This window comes from Fusarium pseudograminearum, chromosome 3 (assembly GCF_000303195.2).
Source record: "Fusarium pseudograminearum CS3096 chromosome 3, whole genome shotgun sequence".
Taxonomy (NCBI): Eukaryota; Fungi; Ascomycota; class Sordariomycetes; order Hypocreales; family Nectriaceae; genus Fusarium; species Fusarium pseudograminearum.
Genome location: NC_031953.1, coordinates 3,890,056 through 3,904,406, shown reverse-complemented (window position 1 = coordinate 3,904,406; position 14,351 = coordinate 3,890,056). Strand labels below are relative to the sequence as shown.

The window sequence follows — 14,351 nt, the reverse complement described above, 5'->3', positions numbered from 1 at the left end:
GCATGTGTAGGTGAAACTTTTGTAGTTGTTCAACTTTTGATCAATTATTAGGATATCATTAGGGAATTCATAGTAGAGTACAGTTCTGTGCCTTTATTTGGCGTCCTTCTTGGCGTCCTTCTTGGCCTCGCCAGCAATCTCCTGAGCCTTTTCGGACTTCTTCTCCAACACCTGTCGCAGCTCCTCGACAGTCTCCTTGAAGAGTTTCTCACCCTCCTCCTTGTGCTTGTCGGCAACCTCGCTCAGCTGCTGGAGCTTTTCCATAATCTCTCCGCCGTTGGGGACCTCCTTGATGTACTTCTCAATGTCGACCCAGCCGCCGGTGAGCTCATTGCCCTTGGACTTGGCCTTCTCTGTGGCGTCCTTGACGTACTTCTCCAGATCGCCCAGGTCACCAGAGTCGACAGCGGACTTGGCGCGCTTGAAGAGCTCGGCGGCGTTGCCCTGCTTCAGAGCATCGGCGTTCTTCTCGACGAGCTCCTTGACCTTGGGGTTCTTGTCGAGGTAGGGCTTGGCCTCCTCCATACCCTTCTTCCAGGCCTTGTCGCCGAGCTTCTTGATCTCCTCGACCTTCTCCTCGATGAGTTTGCGAGCCTTGGAAATGGTGCTAGCACTGAAACCACTGGCGAAGATATCCTTGACCTGCTTCCAGGTCTCGTCAACTTGCTTCTTGGCCTCGGGGCCGTACTTGTCACCAAGCTCCTTCAGCTGGTCAACGTTGCCGCCGAGCTTCTCCTTGACTTGAGGGTGGTTGTCAATAATGTCGCTCATAGCGTCGCCAGCGAGGTTGGCGACCTTCTTGCCGAGGTCAGCGATGACTTCGAAGGCCTTGGAGGCAGTCTCCATGCTGAGGCCGGACTTGGACAAGTCCTGGAATTGCTTGTAGGCATCCTTGACGAGCTTGTCGGCCTCGTCCTTGTTGTTCTCGCGGACCTTCTCCCAGTCCTGGAAAGCGGCATCGACGTAGGCTCGGCCACCAGGGATCCAACCAACGTACGAGTAGGCGTACTCCTTGATGTAGTTGACGGCCTGGTCGGCATCGGGTGTCTTTTCTTGGAGCTTCTTGGCGGCGGCGTCATACTTCTTCTGAGCTTCCAGAGCGACCTTGTTCACGCTTGATACGGCGCGTCCCGCAGGTGTGTAAGAGTAGATACCGAAGAAGAGAGCTGAGCCGATGAAACCACCAGCAATACCGGATGCAAGATGCACGCCGCTCGAAGATGATGAGGTGGAGGCTGTGGACTGGAAGCGAACTTGGCGACGAGGAACGCGAGTTGCGCGAGCGGCACGAGGCACGCTTGATCGGAGGAGAGGACGAGCAGGAAGCATTGTGTGAGGGTGTTTTGGTGTGAGTTAGGTTAGGTTATTGTGATTATGGAGGAGAGGAGAGAAGATGGTGATGGTGATGGAAAGGGAGGAAGGGCTGTGACAGTGAGGGGAAGAAAAACATTTTGAAAGCAAAGTAAGTAAATAATGTTTGCGGTTAGCTAATGAGAATGACGTATTTACACAGTCACCGTCACCTATCATGGTGATGCAAATAAAATAATAAACACTCGGTTTAGCTAATGGAAGCTCTGGAACAAAGCTCCCGGAATAGTGACGTCAATGACGCTCATATGCGGACATTGCGGGGGGAGACATTCCAGAATTGGCTTTGCCCATGAATTGTCCAACCACCTCTCGAGTTGACGCTACCAAGATCGAGATGAGGTGGGAACCCTTGCTGTAGTTCCTTGAAGATCAGGGGAATTGTCAACGTTTGACGGGTTGAGCCGTTTGTTACGTCACTGCGAATTAGTAGTAAACTGACACTAACAACTCAGCTCATTACCAAGGTCAATCCCAGTATCTATTGATTCTAGACTAGACCTTTCTACTCTTGGCCATTGACTTTACAATAGTCAACGCCACAGACATACAGAAGCAGCTAAACAGACTCTTGTTACTCTGGATTCACATTTAGATAGGTGGTCATATAAAACTTGGCTACCCTGAACTTTCAATATATCTCAAGATTACCTCTTTTTATCTTATTTACCTACTTAAGACTTTTTACAGAGTAAATGCATATTTCATAGAGCCCTTGGTATCAGAATAAATTTTTTTTTTAATTAAAATACTAAGAGACATTTCATGTCTATTCCACGAGACAGTAAATGGGCATAAACACGTCTCTTATAGTCCCAGACTCTTCATTCTCTGCATCATCCCCTTGCCGACCTCCTGCTTAGTAGCTTGCATCGAAGCGATCCCGGCCTTTGTGTCGTCCCGAATAGCCTTGACTTTATCAAGGTCTTCCTGCACTCCAAGAATCGTGCAGAGATCAACAGCATGGTCCAGATGCATCGCCAGCTCGTTAATCTCCACCCTGTTACGGTGGACAGCATTGTGGCGGATCTGCTTGGCTGAATGCATCACATCGGAAAGGGATTCCTCCATATCATGTTCTCGGGCAACATGACGCAGAGTCATCCTTTCAACGTTGAAGTGATGCATCCACACGTTGAGCTCTCCGGCTTCTGGGCAGTCCCATCCATTCTCAATGAGAACTCGTGGGAGCCTTTGCTCAGCGAAGGTGTAGCAGGCATGCTCCAAGAGAGTTTGAATCCCGGTCAGTATACGTGCCTGGTACGGAAGATCCAGACATCCATCCTGTTTGGCGGCTGGCTGTTTAGGCGCCCTATTGTACGTGCTCCTCTTGTACGTGCTGAAGGGCCTAGCGGTAGATGGCGAAAAACTAGTTCTTTCCCACCGACCGCAGCACCAACTTGGGAGATCATCAGCAGGCGAAGAATTTGGAGTAACAGGGGGGGAAGAATGCCGACTTTCCGAACGCCAGGAACCAGGCGTTGAAGGCACAGAAGTGGTAGGCGGAGGTGAATGAGATGGGGGGAAACCTGGGGGGAAACCTTCAAGGACGGGATAACTACTTGAAGGTTCATAGTTGCATGTATAAGACATGCTGTTTGAATGGTGACGACCCACTCGGTGACCCTTGCCAGGAGGAGGAGGAGGAGCGCTGATTGCGTCGCGAATATCCTGAGGAGAGAGGATGAAGTTGTAAAGTCCTGGGGGGGAAGGACTTTGAGGAGGTGTTGTTCTAAGTGAAACACCGTTGACCTTTGCATAAAGGTTTGCAAATTCGGTCCATTCAATCATGTTGACTGTTGTGGTAGACATCTTTTTATCTCTTTATATGGCTTGTAGTCGATGACTGTATAGCTTGCGAGAAACTCAAGATAAAAGTTGGTAGTAGAGGTATAGTCGGTAGTTGTGACAGAAACTGAAGAAAGAAGTTTATGATATGACCTATAGCCGATGGCTATATAGCTGCTCATAGAACCTCAAAAAAGAAGTTGGTAGTAGATGTGGATAGTCGATAGCTTGTGACAGAAGTTGATAATAGGTGGTTTGTGAGAGAAGCTTAAGACAAATGTTGATAGTAGAGGTCGATAGTTGACAAAGTGTGACAGAAGCTCAAGAAAGAAGTCGGTAATCAGGTCAATGACTGTACAGCTCGCAACAGAAGCTTAAGAAAGTAATCGGTAGTAGAAGTTGATAATTGAAGTTGGTAACAGAAGTTAACAGTAAATGTTGCAGTTGCAATTACACACAGAGAGTGATGAAAATGCAAGTTGAGCGTTGACGAAGAGTATGAAAGAAAGATGGTCTGGATTGGAAAGAACAGGGAGGTCTGCCTACTTTATAGATGTAATAACAAACAGAATTTGATGAAATCAGATTTTTTAAACTTAATCACATCACATTCTGGAAGCCTATGGTTGTTGACTCATTCTGTCAAAGTTGATGTTCACATAGCTGAACCAAAAGCCTTTCCTTGTATGTCACGCGTACCTGAAGCATATGCAAACTCACAGCCAGTTGGCCACCAACTTAATGTAGGTACCTAGGCAAGATACATCTGAGATAGAAAATTAGAGAGACGATTATACTGTTTCGTATGTATTTACTGCTCCTGAAGAATCTAATCTGCCTAGTAGGATTCGCCATGCAATCCATTGTGTAGTAACCTTGACTCGGTATCGAGATGACTCTGCTGAGTATATTTCCTCAATGATGGATTTTCACGCAGTATCTGTGGTGACAGGAACTCAACTCAGAATGTTGAATTTCTGGCCCATCATACGCATGCATTGAGGCAAAGTTCGAAAAGTGAACCAGGCAACACTGTGGAGTGACGCCTTCAAACACGCCACGGGATACAAAGTCAGCCACCCCAACAGATTCAAGTCTGAAACACAAAGATTAAAGTTTTCATGCTTTCCATTTTTCATAGAGCTGAGCAATGCTTACGTACTTTAAGTAGTCAAGAGGACAACAAAGCAGGATAGGGCTTTGCAGATTCTCAAACTTAAAACCCGAGAGTAGCCCACGGAACCTTTCCAAGACTCACAGCACTCTTCGCTCAATAACAACACGTATGTCGTTGATCGGCTTCTTGACCCCAGTTCCAGGAATCATTGCAGGTAACTTCCAGTTTCCATCAGCCGGGGCAATATCCCAAAGACTCACGACAGCCGAACCCAAAGAAATGATCTCCTTCTCTGCAAATGTACGTCCCTTACACATGGCTGCTCCGACACCCCACGGCTTCAACTTTCCATATCGGGCTGTTGACTTTCCTGTCTGGGGATCCGTGTCGAGGAAACGATCAGGGACAAAAGAGTCTGGATCTTGGTACAGATGAGGGTCTTTGTTCCTGAGAGCCAGAGGCACAGAGATGTATGTGCCCTCGCTCAGATTGTGCTGGAGGTCGCCGTCGCTGATACTGACTGATTGACACACGTGACGGATCGATGTTGGTTCGTTGACCAGGCGATACGTCTCGAAAATACAAGCTTTGAAGAGTGGACAGTTTCTGAACAAGCTCTGGAAGTCCATGGAAGCAATCTCTGGTCGTTCTCCTCCCAACAGAGTGACATAAGGCGAAATCTCTTGCCTAATTCGCTTAAGCAAACCAGGGGTAGAATAAACGTAGAGCAAGAACCAGAACAAGACGGGCTGAGCATTGGCATTCAGACCCCAGAAAGTACCAAGATCAGCTGCAGCACGCTCCTTGAGGGTCCAACCATCTCGGTTATAGACCTTGTTTCGTTCGCGTAGCATTGTGCTTACATCTGAGATATCGGCGTCAAAATCAACCGGTTCTCCTCGTCGCTCCTGCTCGACCTGTTTGTAAACACCTTCCAGACTGTCGATAATTCTAGTTCTCGCTTGAAGTCCATCTTGCATCATTTTGAAGGGAGCCCATGTGGGAATGCCAACCATCAGGAGAGGAAACAGCTCATTATCAAAAACCCAAAAGTCATCGAGCAGCTGAGGGTGGCGATCGAGGAGATCTTGGCCGTAGATCAGAGGGATGGACATGCAAGCTCCAAAGTCACGGGTCAAGCTTTGCAAGTTCGCTTCAACCTTTCCTGGAATACCCGGTTGCTCCGACTGCAGAACCTTTATACCTGCAGATAATTCCCAGCGTTCCATATGTTGTGGGTCAGAAGAAAAGGTAACGAGCGATGCACCACGCTCAGCAACACGAGATCTCTCGACAGCAGCAGTAGAAGCAGCATCGTTGAGAAAGGTTCTTTCCAGGGGAGGGACAAGGTCCTTCAAAGACGTATGTAGCTTATCCCTCAACTGAGGGGAATCGGTGCTTCCAAAGACAAGCGTACATAGCGAATACTGGGCTGCTGTGGAGTCGAAAATATGGTGAGACTGTGTCAGGAGACGCTCTATGCCTGGAAGATCGGCCACAATCTGATGTCCAGAAGTGATGCCAAAGAGTGAGCCTCCATAGCGGCTAATAGCTGAACTATTTGTCTTGATTAGTAAGTATAAACGAAGGGTAGGGGAATAAGTATTACAAGAATCGTCGGCTGATGCCATCTCCGCTGAGGACATAACTGGCAATAGCAAGTTCAATTGGCGCATACGCTGGTAAATTCTTGTACGCCTTTCTTTGGCCTCCGTAAGCTTTGTTGAGAATAAAAATGACAACAATCGCAAAGAGGATTTTATAGACAATGGACAAGGACGCGAAAGTCGCACAAGCGTTCTGGTAGAGGGCGGACAGCTGCATCATAACCACACCCCCTAGACAGCAAGGCTAGGATGAAATTACTTGGTTGTAAGGTGAGGAAAGAAGATGTAGGTAAGCCGTATCTTTTCTCTGGCGAAATTGATTGGATTATAATTTACATGATTGGCTGCTGTAATACGTGATATCCCTACACATACAAGCTGAGTTATCATTTTAGCGTCGTACAGGCGATTCTTTAGCGTCAAGATCGTCACTGTTCGCGTCCATGAGAGCACGCACATAGACTAATCTCTGCTACAACTATCAGATATGTTATTGTAGAGCTGATTTGAACGATTAGAGTCAGCCAAAGACCTCAATGGTAAGTCATCACGTGTGTTCTTTGGAGTGAACCCAACGATGTGGTCCTCGGATAACGGCAAGTCTAAACACGAATACGAGCCCACTCAGACTGTCTCAGTTACTTTCAGCCTCACATCATGACAAGCAGATGCATACATGCAGTGCAACACAGTAAATATTCCATAAAAGAAACAAAATGGGGGCACTAAGAGGATGTCGTTAATACTACACGAAACATTATAAGCATCATGAACTGGACCAATAGTTAAAGCATATCTGTCTATCCAGATAGTTAGAACACCAAACTCGAAAGTTTAGGGAAAGCCACATGCGTCTAACGAGGCATCCTATCTTCACATGTCTCATACTATCTAATCAGTAGCTAATGAACCTTGGATATCTACCTCCTCACTTGTCGTCTCCCTTCTCTTGAAATCGTCATCGAACACCTCTGTCTGACCCTTCGCCGTTACAAATATATTCAGATAACATCAATTCACTATGGAATCTACCGTACGCACATTTCAAGTCTTCGGCCTGACCTCAAGCCTTCTCCTCGCCGGCGTGAATCTCGGCTCCTCGCATCTCACGGTTCCCTTTCTGTATAACCAGCCTACATCTGTCAACACACCTTTCTTCAAAGAATTCTACACTCGCGGTGCTCTGACCCTTGTTCCCCTTGCCATATTCTCGGGCGCATCGTCAGGCATAGTCGCCTATATCCCTCCCGCTCAACGTACACTCTGGATTGTTGCGGCTGTAACCACGCTGTCTCAGCTGCCATGGACTGGACTTGGGATGATGGCTACGAACACTCGCCTCAACGACATCGCGGCTAGCAGTGTTGAACAGGAGAAGGCAAGTCAGCAGGAAGTTGTGAATTTGTTGAAGAAGTGGTGATGGATGAACATTGTTAGAGGATGCTTGGCCTTGGCTGGAGGTTTGACTGCTGTCTTGGCTCTTCAGAGTGAGTGAGTAGGCTGCATTATCATAAAACCTGTTGATTATTGTCATCATCTATATGGAACACTTTATTCAAAAACATTATAAATGGGAGCCATGCTCAGCTCTCAAATGCTGGTATAAAAGAAAAAGTCCATAACTCCGTATCCTGTACCTGTAGTCAGATAATCTCCGTAGCAATCATATCATCCTGCCCTATTAAATTCATCAGCATACCCCAAAGAGGCAAATCCCCCGAGCCTTCACTGCGATTTTAACCCTCATCGATCAGTCATACACATACTCATCGTCAAGGCGCAAAATTGAAAGCCTCTGCCGAATCGAGAGACAAGAACGCATCCATGTTCATTGATCCAAAATCAATGTCCCAACCAACATCAGCAGCTGTAAAGTCTGCCATGTCTTCTGGTCTAGCACCCGCCGGCGACGCACCATTCAGTTGACCCGTCGTGTCGAACCCAAATGGCATAGAAGGAAACGTGAACGCCGGCTCGCTTCCCATGCCTGCCACGTTAGTAGGAGCTGGCGAGCCGGGAAGTGTCGAGTTTGGAACTTGTTGCTGATACTGCTTGGTCTGGCTGACTGGATCTTTCATTTCAAAGCCGGCAGAGCGAACCATCTGCTCGATTGAGGCGATCGTAATCGGTAGCTGGCCTGCATCGACTCCGGCTGATCCCATCATGGAACGCAGACATCTCAGACCCGAGTGAATCCAGGGCAAGTTGCGGTGGGCAGTCTTCTTCTCCTGGAGCATGTCAAAAGCCAAAGCGTAGCAAGCTCCCTCAATAAAGAAGCCGTGGTACTTGATGTCCTGCAGTTTGTTAGTTTGGTTACAATAGGAAGAAGGAGCAAACATACGCGACATAGAATGTTGGTGGCACAAGAGCCTGTCAGAAAGCCAACTGAGTTCCTCGCTGCTTCTAGGCAGTATTCGCAAGCGCTATCAAGCCAAGGTGGAGGTAATTGCAGGTTATCTGAAGATGTAGCAGACGCTCTATCGTGGTTAAGCTTGGCCCTTAATATCAAAAATGGGCGGAATGTCAGTAGTAAGGTGTGATGATACACTGCTTCGAGTCAGCCATAAAGTCAATCAACGACACTGAAACAAACTTACTGGTTGACACCATGGCTTGACACACACCAAGCTCGCCAGTACTGGGATCTCCGACAAGGCCAAACTTCATATCCTTGAGTTGCTGCTCGGCAAACTGATGCAGTTCACGACGAATCTCGACAGCTGCATTCCATACAGGCAACAATGAGTCATGTCGTGGACTGTATATACGCTTGACACACTTATCCATAATGCGTGATAAAGTGACTAATGACCTGAGGAGTTTTTGATCTTTTGGTAACGGAATGACTGGGCCAGGGTCAGGTATCGAGCTATGCCGACCAAGAACAAGACATTGCCATCTGTGTTGTGTTAGAAAGTTGCTAGGTTATTCTGATATCGATCTTACGTTTCCCAGAAGAATACGCTCCAAAACGTAATGCTTCTTTGATTTGTGTCATCTTCTGTATATCCTGGACGCATGCAGCCATCTTTATGTAGGCCAGCAGCCACAGCCTTTCTACAGGCAGTACCGACATGCAAGAAACTTGAGTTAGGCCTTGCTCTCTCTGATTGGAAATGAGCGTTTGGGGTTGTAAGCTTAAATGAACCTAAAGTTTGGGGAAGGGTGACTTATCATCAAAAGGTGTATTTGAACGACTTGCATGTTGACAACTTCGTCCAATTTCGCGGCGCCCTGCTTTGTTTTCTGGAAAATAAATTCTGCAATGGCTTCTTCGCCCGTCATTGAAGCCCCCAAGCCAACTGCAAGCATGATAATGATTGTTTCGGGCGCATCATAATCAAAGATTCCTGGCGGCTGAAACAGCGCATCTAAGCGACGACGATAATCGTCTTTACTCATGACGGGCAGACCGTGCCAGTAGGTCAAAAGATATCTCTCTAGTAACCGATGGGCTGTGTCGGGGTCAATAAGCAGGGCTGAGCCGTCATCGGGGAGTAACGTTGGCCGTTGGTTATCTGCTAGGTCTCCAAAGAACAATCTTCGATGACTGAAAAGGTCTAGACCTGGACCACCTTCTTCGACAACACTGGAGCGCGACGGGGGGTCGTTCGGACACGTCCCTGCTATTTGGTGGTAGATAGAGTTGAGAAGGGCGAAATTAGATGAAGGTCCATAATAAAGCTGAAGAAAACACGATGGGGATGCGCGATGCGTTGCGGCGACGGCGTTGTGAGTTATGCTGCGCTCACTGTCCATGACCGAGCCAGAGGGTCCGATAGAAGCTGCCTCATCAGCACTCGGCGTGGGCGGAACTGTCCCCTCGTCGGAGGCTTCTAGTGAATTGCTCTCCATGGCATCGTGAGACATGATGGTCTCATAAGCGGCAGTTCGCGGCTTGACCTTTCGCGTCCGATTACGGGCTTTTTCGCGGTAGACGCAGCTGAGATTTCTCATTCGGCAGTTCTGGCAGGGCGTCTCGCCGTTGCATTTGATCTTCTTGGCGCGACATTCTTGGCAGGCCTTTGAGATTCTCCATTTTGTCGCGTTCATGGTTGTCGTCAATGGGGTTTAATGAGTATAGTTAAAATTAGATCTCGAATTTCAACCTTTATCAGCTGCATGGCATGGATGCATGGATTCATGGATTTGGTTTGGTTAACTTTGAAAGTCAATTAGGTCAAATTTCGCTTTCATTAGCTGCATAAACCTTAATCCTTTTGGTGCATATACATATCGCGGGCGGCCCGTATCGGGAATGCCGACTCTTCCCTGCATACACTGACAGGGGGTAGGATATGGAGTGATCCGGTTTCAAATATATTCATACATACATAATGGGGATGGTTTATTATTAGTTCCAGTTATTCTTGATGACGTCTGCAATAACTCCATGATCCTCATCCTGCTTCAGTCCGCTCACGACAACGACTGCTACAATTCCCTCAACGCCGCGAACACGAATAGGGATGGCTCCGCCGTGGATAGCGTAGTCGCCCTTGTTAGAGTCGGCAATAGCATACTTTGCAGCGAAAGCAGCCTCATCGCCCTTGAGCTTGTTGTGCATAAACCAAGTGCTACAACCGAATCTAAGGACTGTGTTTCTCTTGCGGCGGACCCATTGCTCATTGTCAGGCGCGGTACCAGGTCCAGTCACGGTCTGGAAGATCACCTGGGAAGTGTTTGCAAGAGCAATTGAAATCACTGTTGGCTTGCCCTGAACAGCAAAGGGGTAGAGGCGGGCGTAGAGAAGATTCCCAAGCTCGAAAGCATCTTCTGTGGTGAATGAAGTCAAGGTAAATGAATCACTATCAGCCTTGAGCTCATCAAGCTGTGGTACATTATCATCATCAGTCATTGTCTCATGATGCGCAAGACGCACTTACGTCAGAAGGCGGCTTTGGAATTGATGCTGCTGTGGGGTTGCGAATGGCTTCTTGGGCTTTTTCCAAAGCAGCACCCGCTTGCGTGTTTCGACTCCAGACTTTTGTTGTCATGTTGAATTGTATTATTATGGTGTTGGTGTTTGTAGACAGTAAGAGAGCATACAAACGTGACGGGTCAGCAAGTTTGTTATATATAACCACCTGCATAATTCGGCTGGACCTTCGCATCTTGTGGGGACACCAGACGCCGAAATCACTATGACATGCCAACATGCATATACTCCACCACGAAGAAATGCTGTCCTCGCATTGGATATTCCTCATAGACTATGCAGAGTTCCAAATCTTGACTCGCTTTTTCTTGGCATGAACTTACAACGTCTGTAAACAGAACAGTATCACTCTTGGCATTTTGAGGCGTCACGATATTGCCTCACGTTCTATGAGGGCATTTCGAATAGTTATCTGGTTCCTGCAAACATTGGCACAACAAAATTATATCAAACGTGTAAAAATTGCCAATGCAGTATATTTAATATAAAATGTAAGTACTAAGCTAGTCTAATCTACTTGCCGTTTCGGTGAATTATGTAACTAAGAAGCTTAACAGTTACTATCAAGAAACCTTGGACTGAATACAAATGTATATATATACGTTAGAGTCTTGTTTTACTAGCAGACGTTTGTATGATAATCCCTCGAAATATAGAAACATCTTGGACGTTTCAAGTCAGTTAGATCTGCCCTCAAGAGAATTTTAAAAGATCAAACCAGTCAGTACCTCAGTTCCTGACACTTATCCCAGTAGAGGGTATGTTATTCTCTAAAGCCAGTGAACATTGATACATTATTATTATCCAGCCTCTGCTAGATAATCCCGACATAAATACTTTGACAATGCAGATACTGACAAGATTAAATAGGTATTTCAGCTGCTCGCCATTCGATTATCAATGTGCATCGCACATGTGATTGTTTGTATGAATGTAGACTCATTCGATCTGAAAAGAGATATGAGTTTAAAAATAAATCCCAATATTGCAACAATATGTGATTGTCTGTATATCCTGCGTTTATATTAGCTGGAGAGTCTTTTTTTCTTTCAAGTTAAGAAATAAGAGGTGCTCATAACAGTATCACCCCAGAAGCTCAACATCAAGTAATGACTATAGCAAGATTCGGTATCAAGGCCACAAAGCTACCTGCGTTTTCATACCTTGTTTGTATCCAACAGATGGCAAAGGGCAGGCCAGTGGGGAGCAGAAACTTGGCCTCATAAGTCTTCTGGTATACAAACAAATAGCATAAAGAGCATTGTCTATGTGGCATAAGCTGACCTAGCAATTTCGTCTCCTACTTCAAGCAGCTAATTCTTCTGATACCCTGAGGGTAAGTACTGAAGTTATAATAGAACAGTACCTACAAAGGTAGGTCAGTAACTGTCAACGCCTGGCCACCTAGTTTTTTTCTGCCCACTGCCGTTTGCCAACTGGCAGTGACAAACCTGTGTGATACCGAGGGCTCTCTGAATTCACTGTCGGGGAGGCACCAACGGTATTATCACGTAATCATTATTTCCAGCTCATTCATCAACTCTAAATACCTGCCCACCTAGGTGCCTTGGGTCCTCTTCTCTCGACACAACTTTTTTTTCATCTGCAATACCATTCTATTCATCACGATATCGCCGCATCGCAAGTGGCCGACCGGCAACATGGACGAGAGATTCGCGGATCCTCCTACTCCTACTCTGGAACAAGGAAGAATCTTTCAAACCCCGAATACCACTACTGGCACGACTAGTCGCCCTGACCCTTCAGGCCCTGTACATTCAGCTCCTATCATGAGTGGGCCCGGATGGCCTGTTGATGAGGACAGTGAAGGTGGCAAATACCGCAACCTCTTGTCGAAGCTTGAAAATGTGAGTCCCTTTATTCTCACCTAAGTTATGGCAGTACAGCACATGCTAAACAGTCTCTAGCTGGAGGCTGGGAATCGTCTCATTCTGGACGACTTCGCCAGGCTGAACAACCAGTTTTCCAAGATAACCGAGATGCTCTGCAAGTCACACGGTACCAAACCCCCCTTCATTGAAAGCCCCAAAGCGAGCTTCTCAAAGAGCCTGAATACGCCGAAACTGCCTAATACCGAGTTCGAGAAGCCAAAGGAGGAGGGCTCGCCTCACACGATCATCATCCCACGAACGACCAAAGTTGCTCGCGTCGAGATCGAATTCGAGTCTCCAGAAAAGACACTCAAAGAGCATAACCCCAATGATCGTGGTCACAAAGAGCGTGGCCCTGGAATACCGGTCAAAAGCACTGTACCCTCCATCTCTTTTGAGGAATTCGAGGAAGGTAGACAGGGACAAAATGAAGAGGGCGAGAGAGGGGGCGAGAGAGGGGGCGAGGTCGACGCAGTCAAGATGTTTGTCCAGCAGCTGGCGGACGATGATGACCTCTTCGCCTGCTTCATCCGATATCTAACGAACCCAAAAGCCACCAATCGGCAGATTGCCACCAAGCGAGACAAAACTGTCCATAACCTGGCACACGGGTTCCTACGCGCTGCTACCAGCCCTAAAGAAATGGCAACCATCTCTTGCCCTGAGTCTTGTGAGTCGGTCCCAATTGGCAGTCAATTTACCACGTAACTAAACTACTGAAGCTGATATCCGTGCAACTATGCGTAAGATGAGCAACAGCACGCGTATCGAGTTGTATATTGCACTCAGTCAACGGTACATCAAGGAGTATGGGGACGAAATTTAGAGGCAGAGAAGAAAGACCATGCGAGGCAATACCAAGGGGCTACAGCATGTTATTCTAGATTAGGCTCTCATGTAATACACGCCCAGGCGGGTTACCAAAAAATAGGGACTTAGAACAGTATAGACGAAATTGTTAGTCTACTCTTGGGCCATATATACATTAAAAGTGATATAATACCGCATTCTTATGCCTTGACGTTGAGAGATCTCATTCTCTTGGAGCCCTAGTACAGACCCAAGGCCTGACCTTTGGCGCATCATTGACATGGGAACGCTATACAGGCTGACAGGGTATAGTCATTGATCATTGCAGGTCTATCATGCTTCGTTTATAATTTTACTAGTGCCAAACTCCTCTAAATGAAGATACCTCCCATCAGTTGTCTCCAGCTTTAATCACTCTTCTCGGTGTATACAAAAGCGTCCAACTCCTGGTACGTCTTTTCCAAATCATCGTTGACGAGAATCTTGTCAAACTCGGCTGATCGCGCCCAGGCAAGCTCGTCCTGCGCACGGGTAAGACGCTGCTGGATGCTCTCCTCGGTCTCGGTGCCACGGCCTCGGAGTCTCTTCTCAAGCTCCTCGGTGTCAGGGGGGGAGACGAAGACGTAGCGGGCGTCGATGGTGGAGGCCTTGACTTGCTTGACGCCCTCCATTTCGATGTCGAGGACGACGACCTTGCCCTTGGCTGTTTGCTCCTCGATTGTTGCCTTGCTCGTTCCGTAAAGGTTGCTACCGAATTGGGCGCTGGGAGACGGGTTGTTAGTGTATGCGCAAGTCTGCCTGCAATTGATGAACCTACTGCTCGACGA

The 14,351-nt window shown here is 47.2% G+C and overlaps 7 protein-coding genes across 7 annotated transcripts, besides 1 other annotated feature; 2 read left to right on the top strand and 5 right to left on the bottom strand.

The window, feature by feature from the left end:
• Window positions 1-93: 93 nt before the first annotated feature.
• FPSE_03017 (uncharacterized protein) lies at window positions 94-1,329 on the bottom strand (the record flags this gene model as incomplete). Its single annotated transcript, XM_009256136.1, has 1 exon — window positions 94-1,329. The coding sequence occupies one exon, from the start codon at window positions 1,327-1,329 to the stop codon at window positions 94-96; it is 1,236 nt and encodes a 411-aa protein (XP_009254411.1).
• Window positions 1,330-2,096: 767 nt separating this feature from the next.
• Window positions 2,097-2,122: a repeat region.
• A 56-nt stretch (window positions 2,123-2,178) lies between these two features.
• Window positions 2,179-3,162, bottom strand: FPSE_03018 (uncharacterized protein; the record flags this gene model as incomplete). The annotated part of the gene is made up of 1 exon (XM_009256137.1): window positions 2,179-3,162. One exon carries the CDS (start codon window positions 3,160-3,162, stop codon window positions 2,179-2,181), a length of 984 nt encoding a protein of 327 aa, XP_009254412.1.
• Window positions 3,163-4,074: 912 nt separating this feature from the next.
• On the bottom strand, window positions 4,075-6,100 carry FPSE_03019 (uncharacterized protein; the record flags this gene model as incomplete). The annotated part of the gene is made up of 3 exons (XM_009256138.1): window positions 4,075-4,255; window positions 4,418-5,833; window positions 5,886-6,100. The coding sequence occupies 3 exons, from the start codon at window positions 6,098-6,100 to the stop codon at window positions 4,075-4,077; spliced, it is 1,812 nt and encodes a 603-aa protein (XP_009254413.1).
• Window positions 6,101-6,904: 804 nt separating this feature from the next.
• FPSE_03020 (uncharacterized protein) lies at window positions 6,905-7,303 on the top strand (the record flags this gene model as incomplete). Its single annotated transcript, XM_009256139.1, has 1 exon — window positions 6,905-7,303. The coding sequence occupies one exon, from the start codon at window positions 6,905-6,907 to the stop codon at window positions 7,301-7,303; it is 399 nt and encodes a 132-aa protein (XP_009254414.1).
• A 352-nt stretch (window positions 7,304-7,655) lies between these two features.
• FPSE_03021 (uncharacterized protein) lies at window positions 7,656-9,936 on the bottom strand (the record flags this gene model as incomplete). Its single annotated transcript, XM_009256140.1, has 5 exons — window positions 7,656-8,177; window positions 8,225-8,430; window positions 8,481-8,782; window positions 8,830-8,989; window positions 9,054-9,936. 5 exons carry the CDS (start codon window positions 9,934-9,936, stop codon window positions 7,656-7,658), a joined length of 2,073 nt encoding a protein of 690 aa, XP_009254415.1.
• A 301-nt stretch (window positions 9,937-10,237) lies between these two features.
• Window positions 10,238-10,880, bottom strand: FPSE_03022 (uncharacterized protein; the record flags this gene model as incomplete). Its single annotated transcript, XM_009256141.1, has 2 exons — window positions 10,238-10,714; window positions 10,770-10,880. 2 exons carry the CDS (start codon window positions 10,878-10,880, stop codon window positions 10,238-10,240), a joined length of 588 nt encoding a protein of 195 aa, XP_009254416.1.
• A 1,603-nt stretch (window positions 10,881-12,483) lies between these two features.
• On the top strand, window positions 12,484-13,540 carry FPSE_03023 (uncharacterized protein; the record flags this gene model as incomplete). The annotated part of the gene is made up of 3 exons (XM_009256142.1): window positions 12,484-12,690; window positions 12,751-13,384; window positions 13,437-13,540. The coding sequence occupies 3 exons, from the start codon at window positions 12,484-12,486 to the stop codon at window positions 13,538-13,540; spliced, it is 945 nt and encodes a 314-aa protein (XP_009254417.1).
• Window positions 13,541-14,351: the final 811 nt, after the last annotated feature.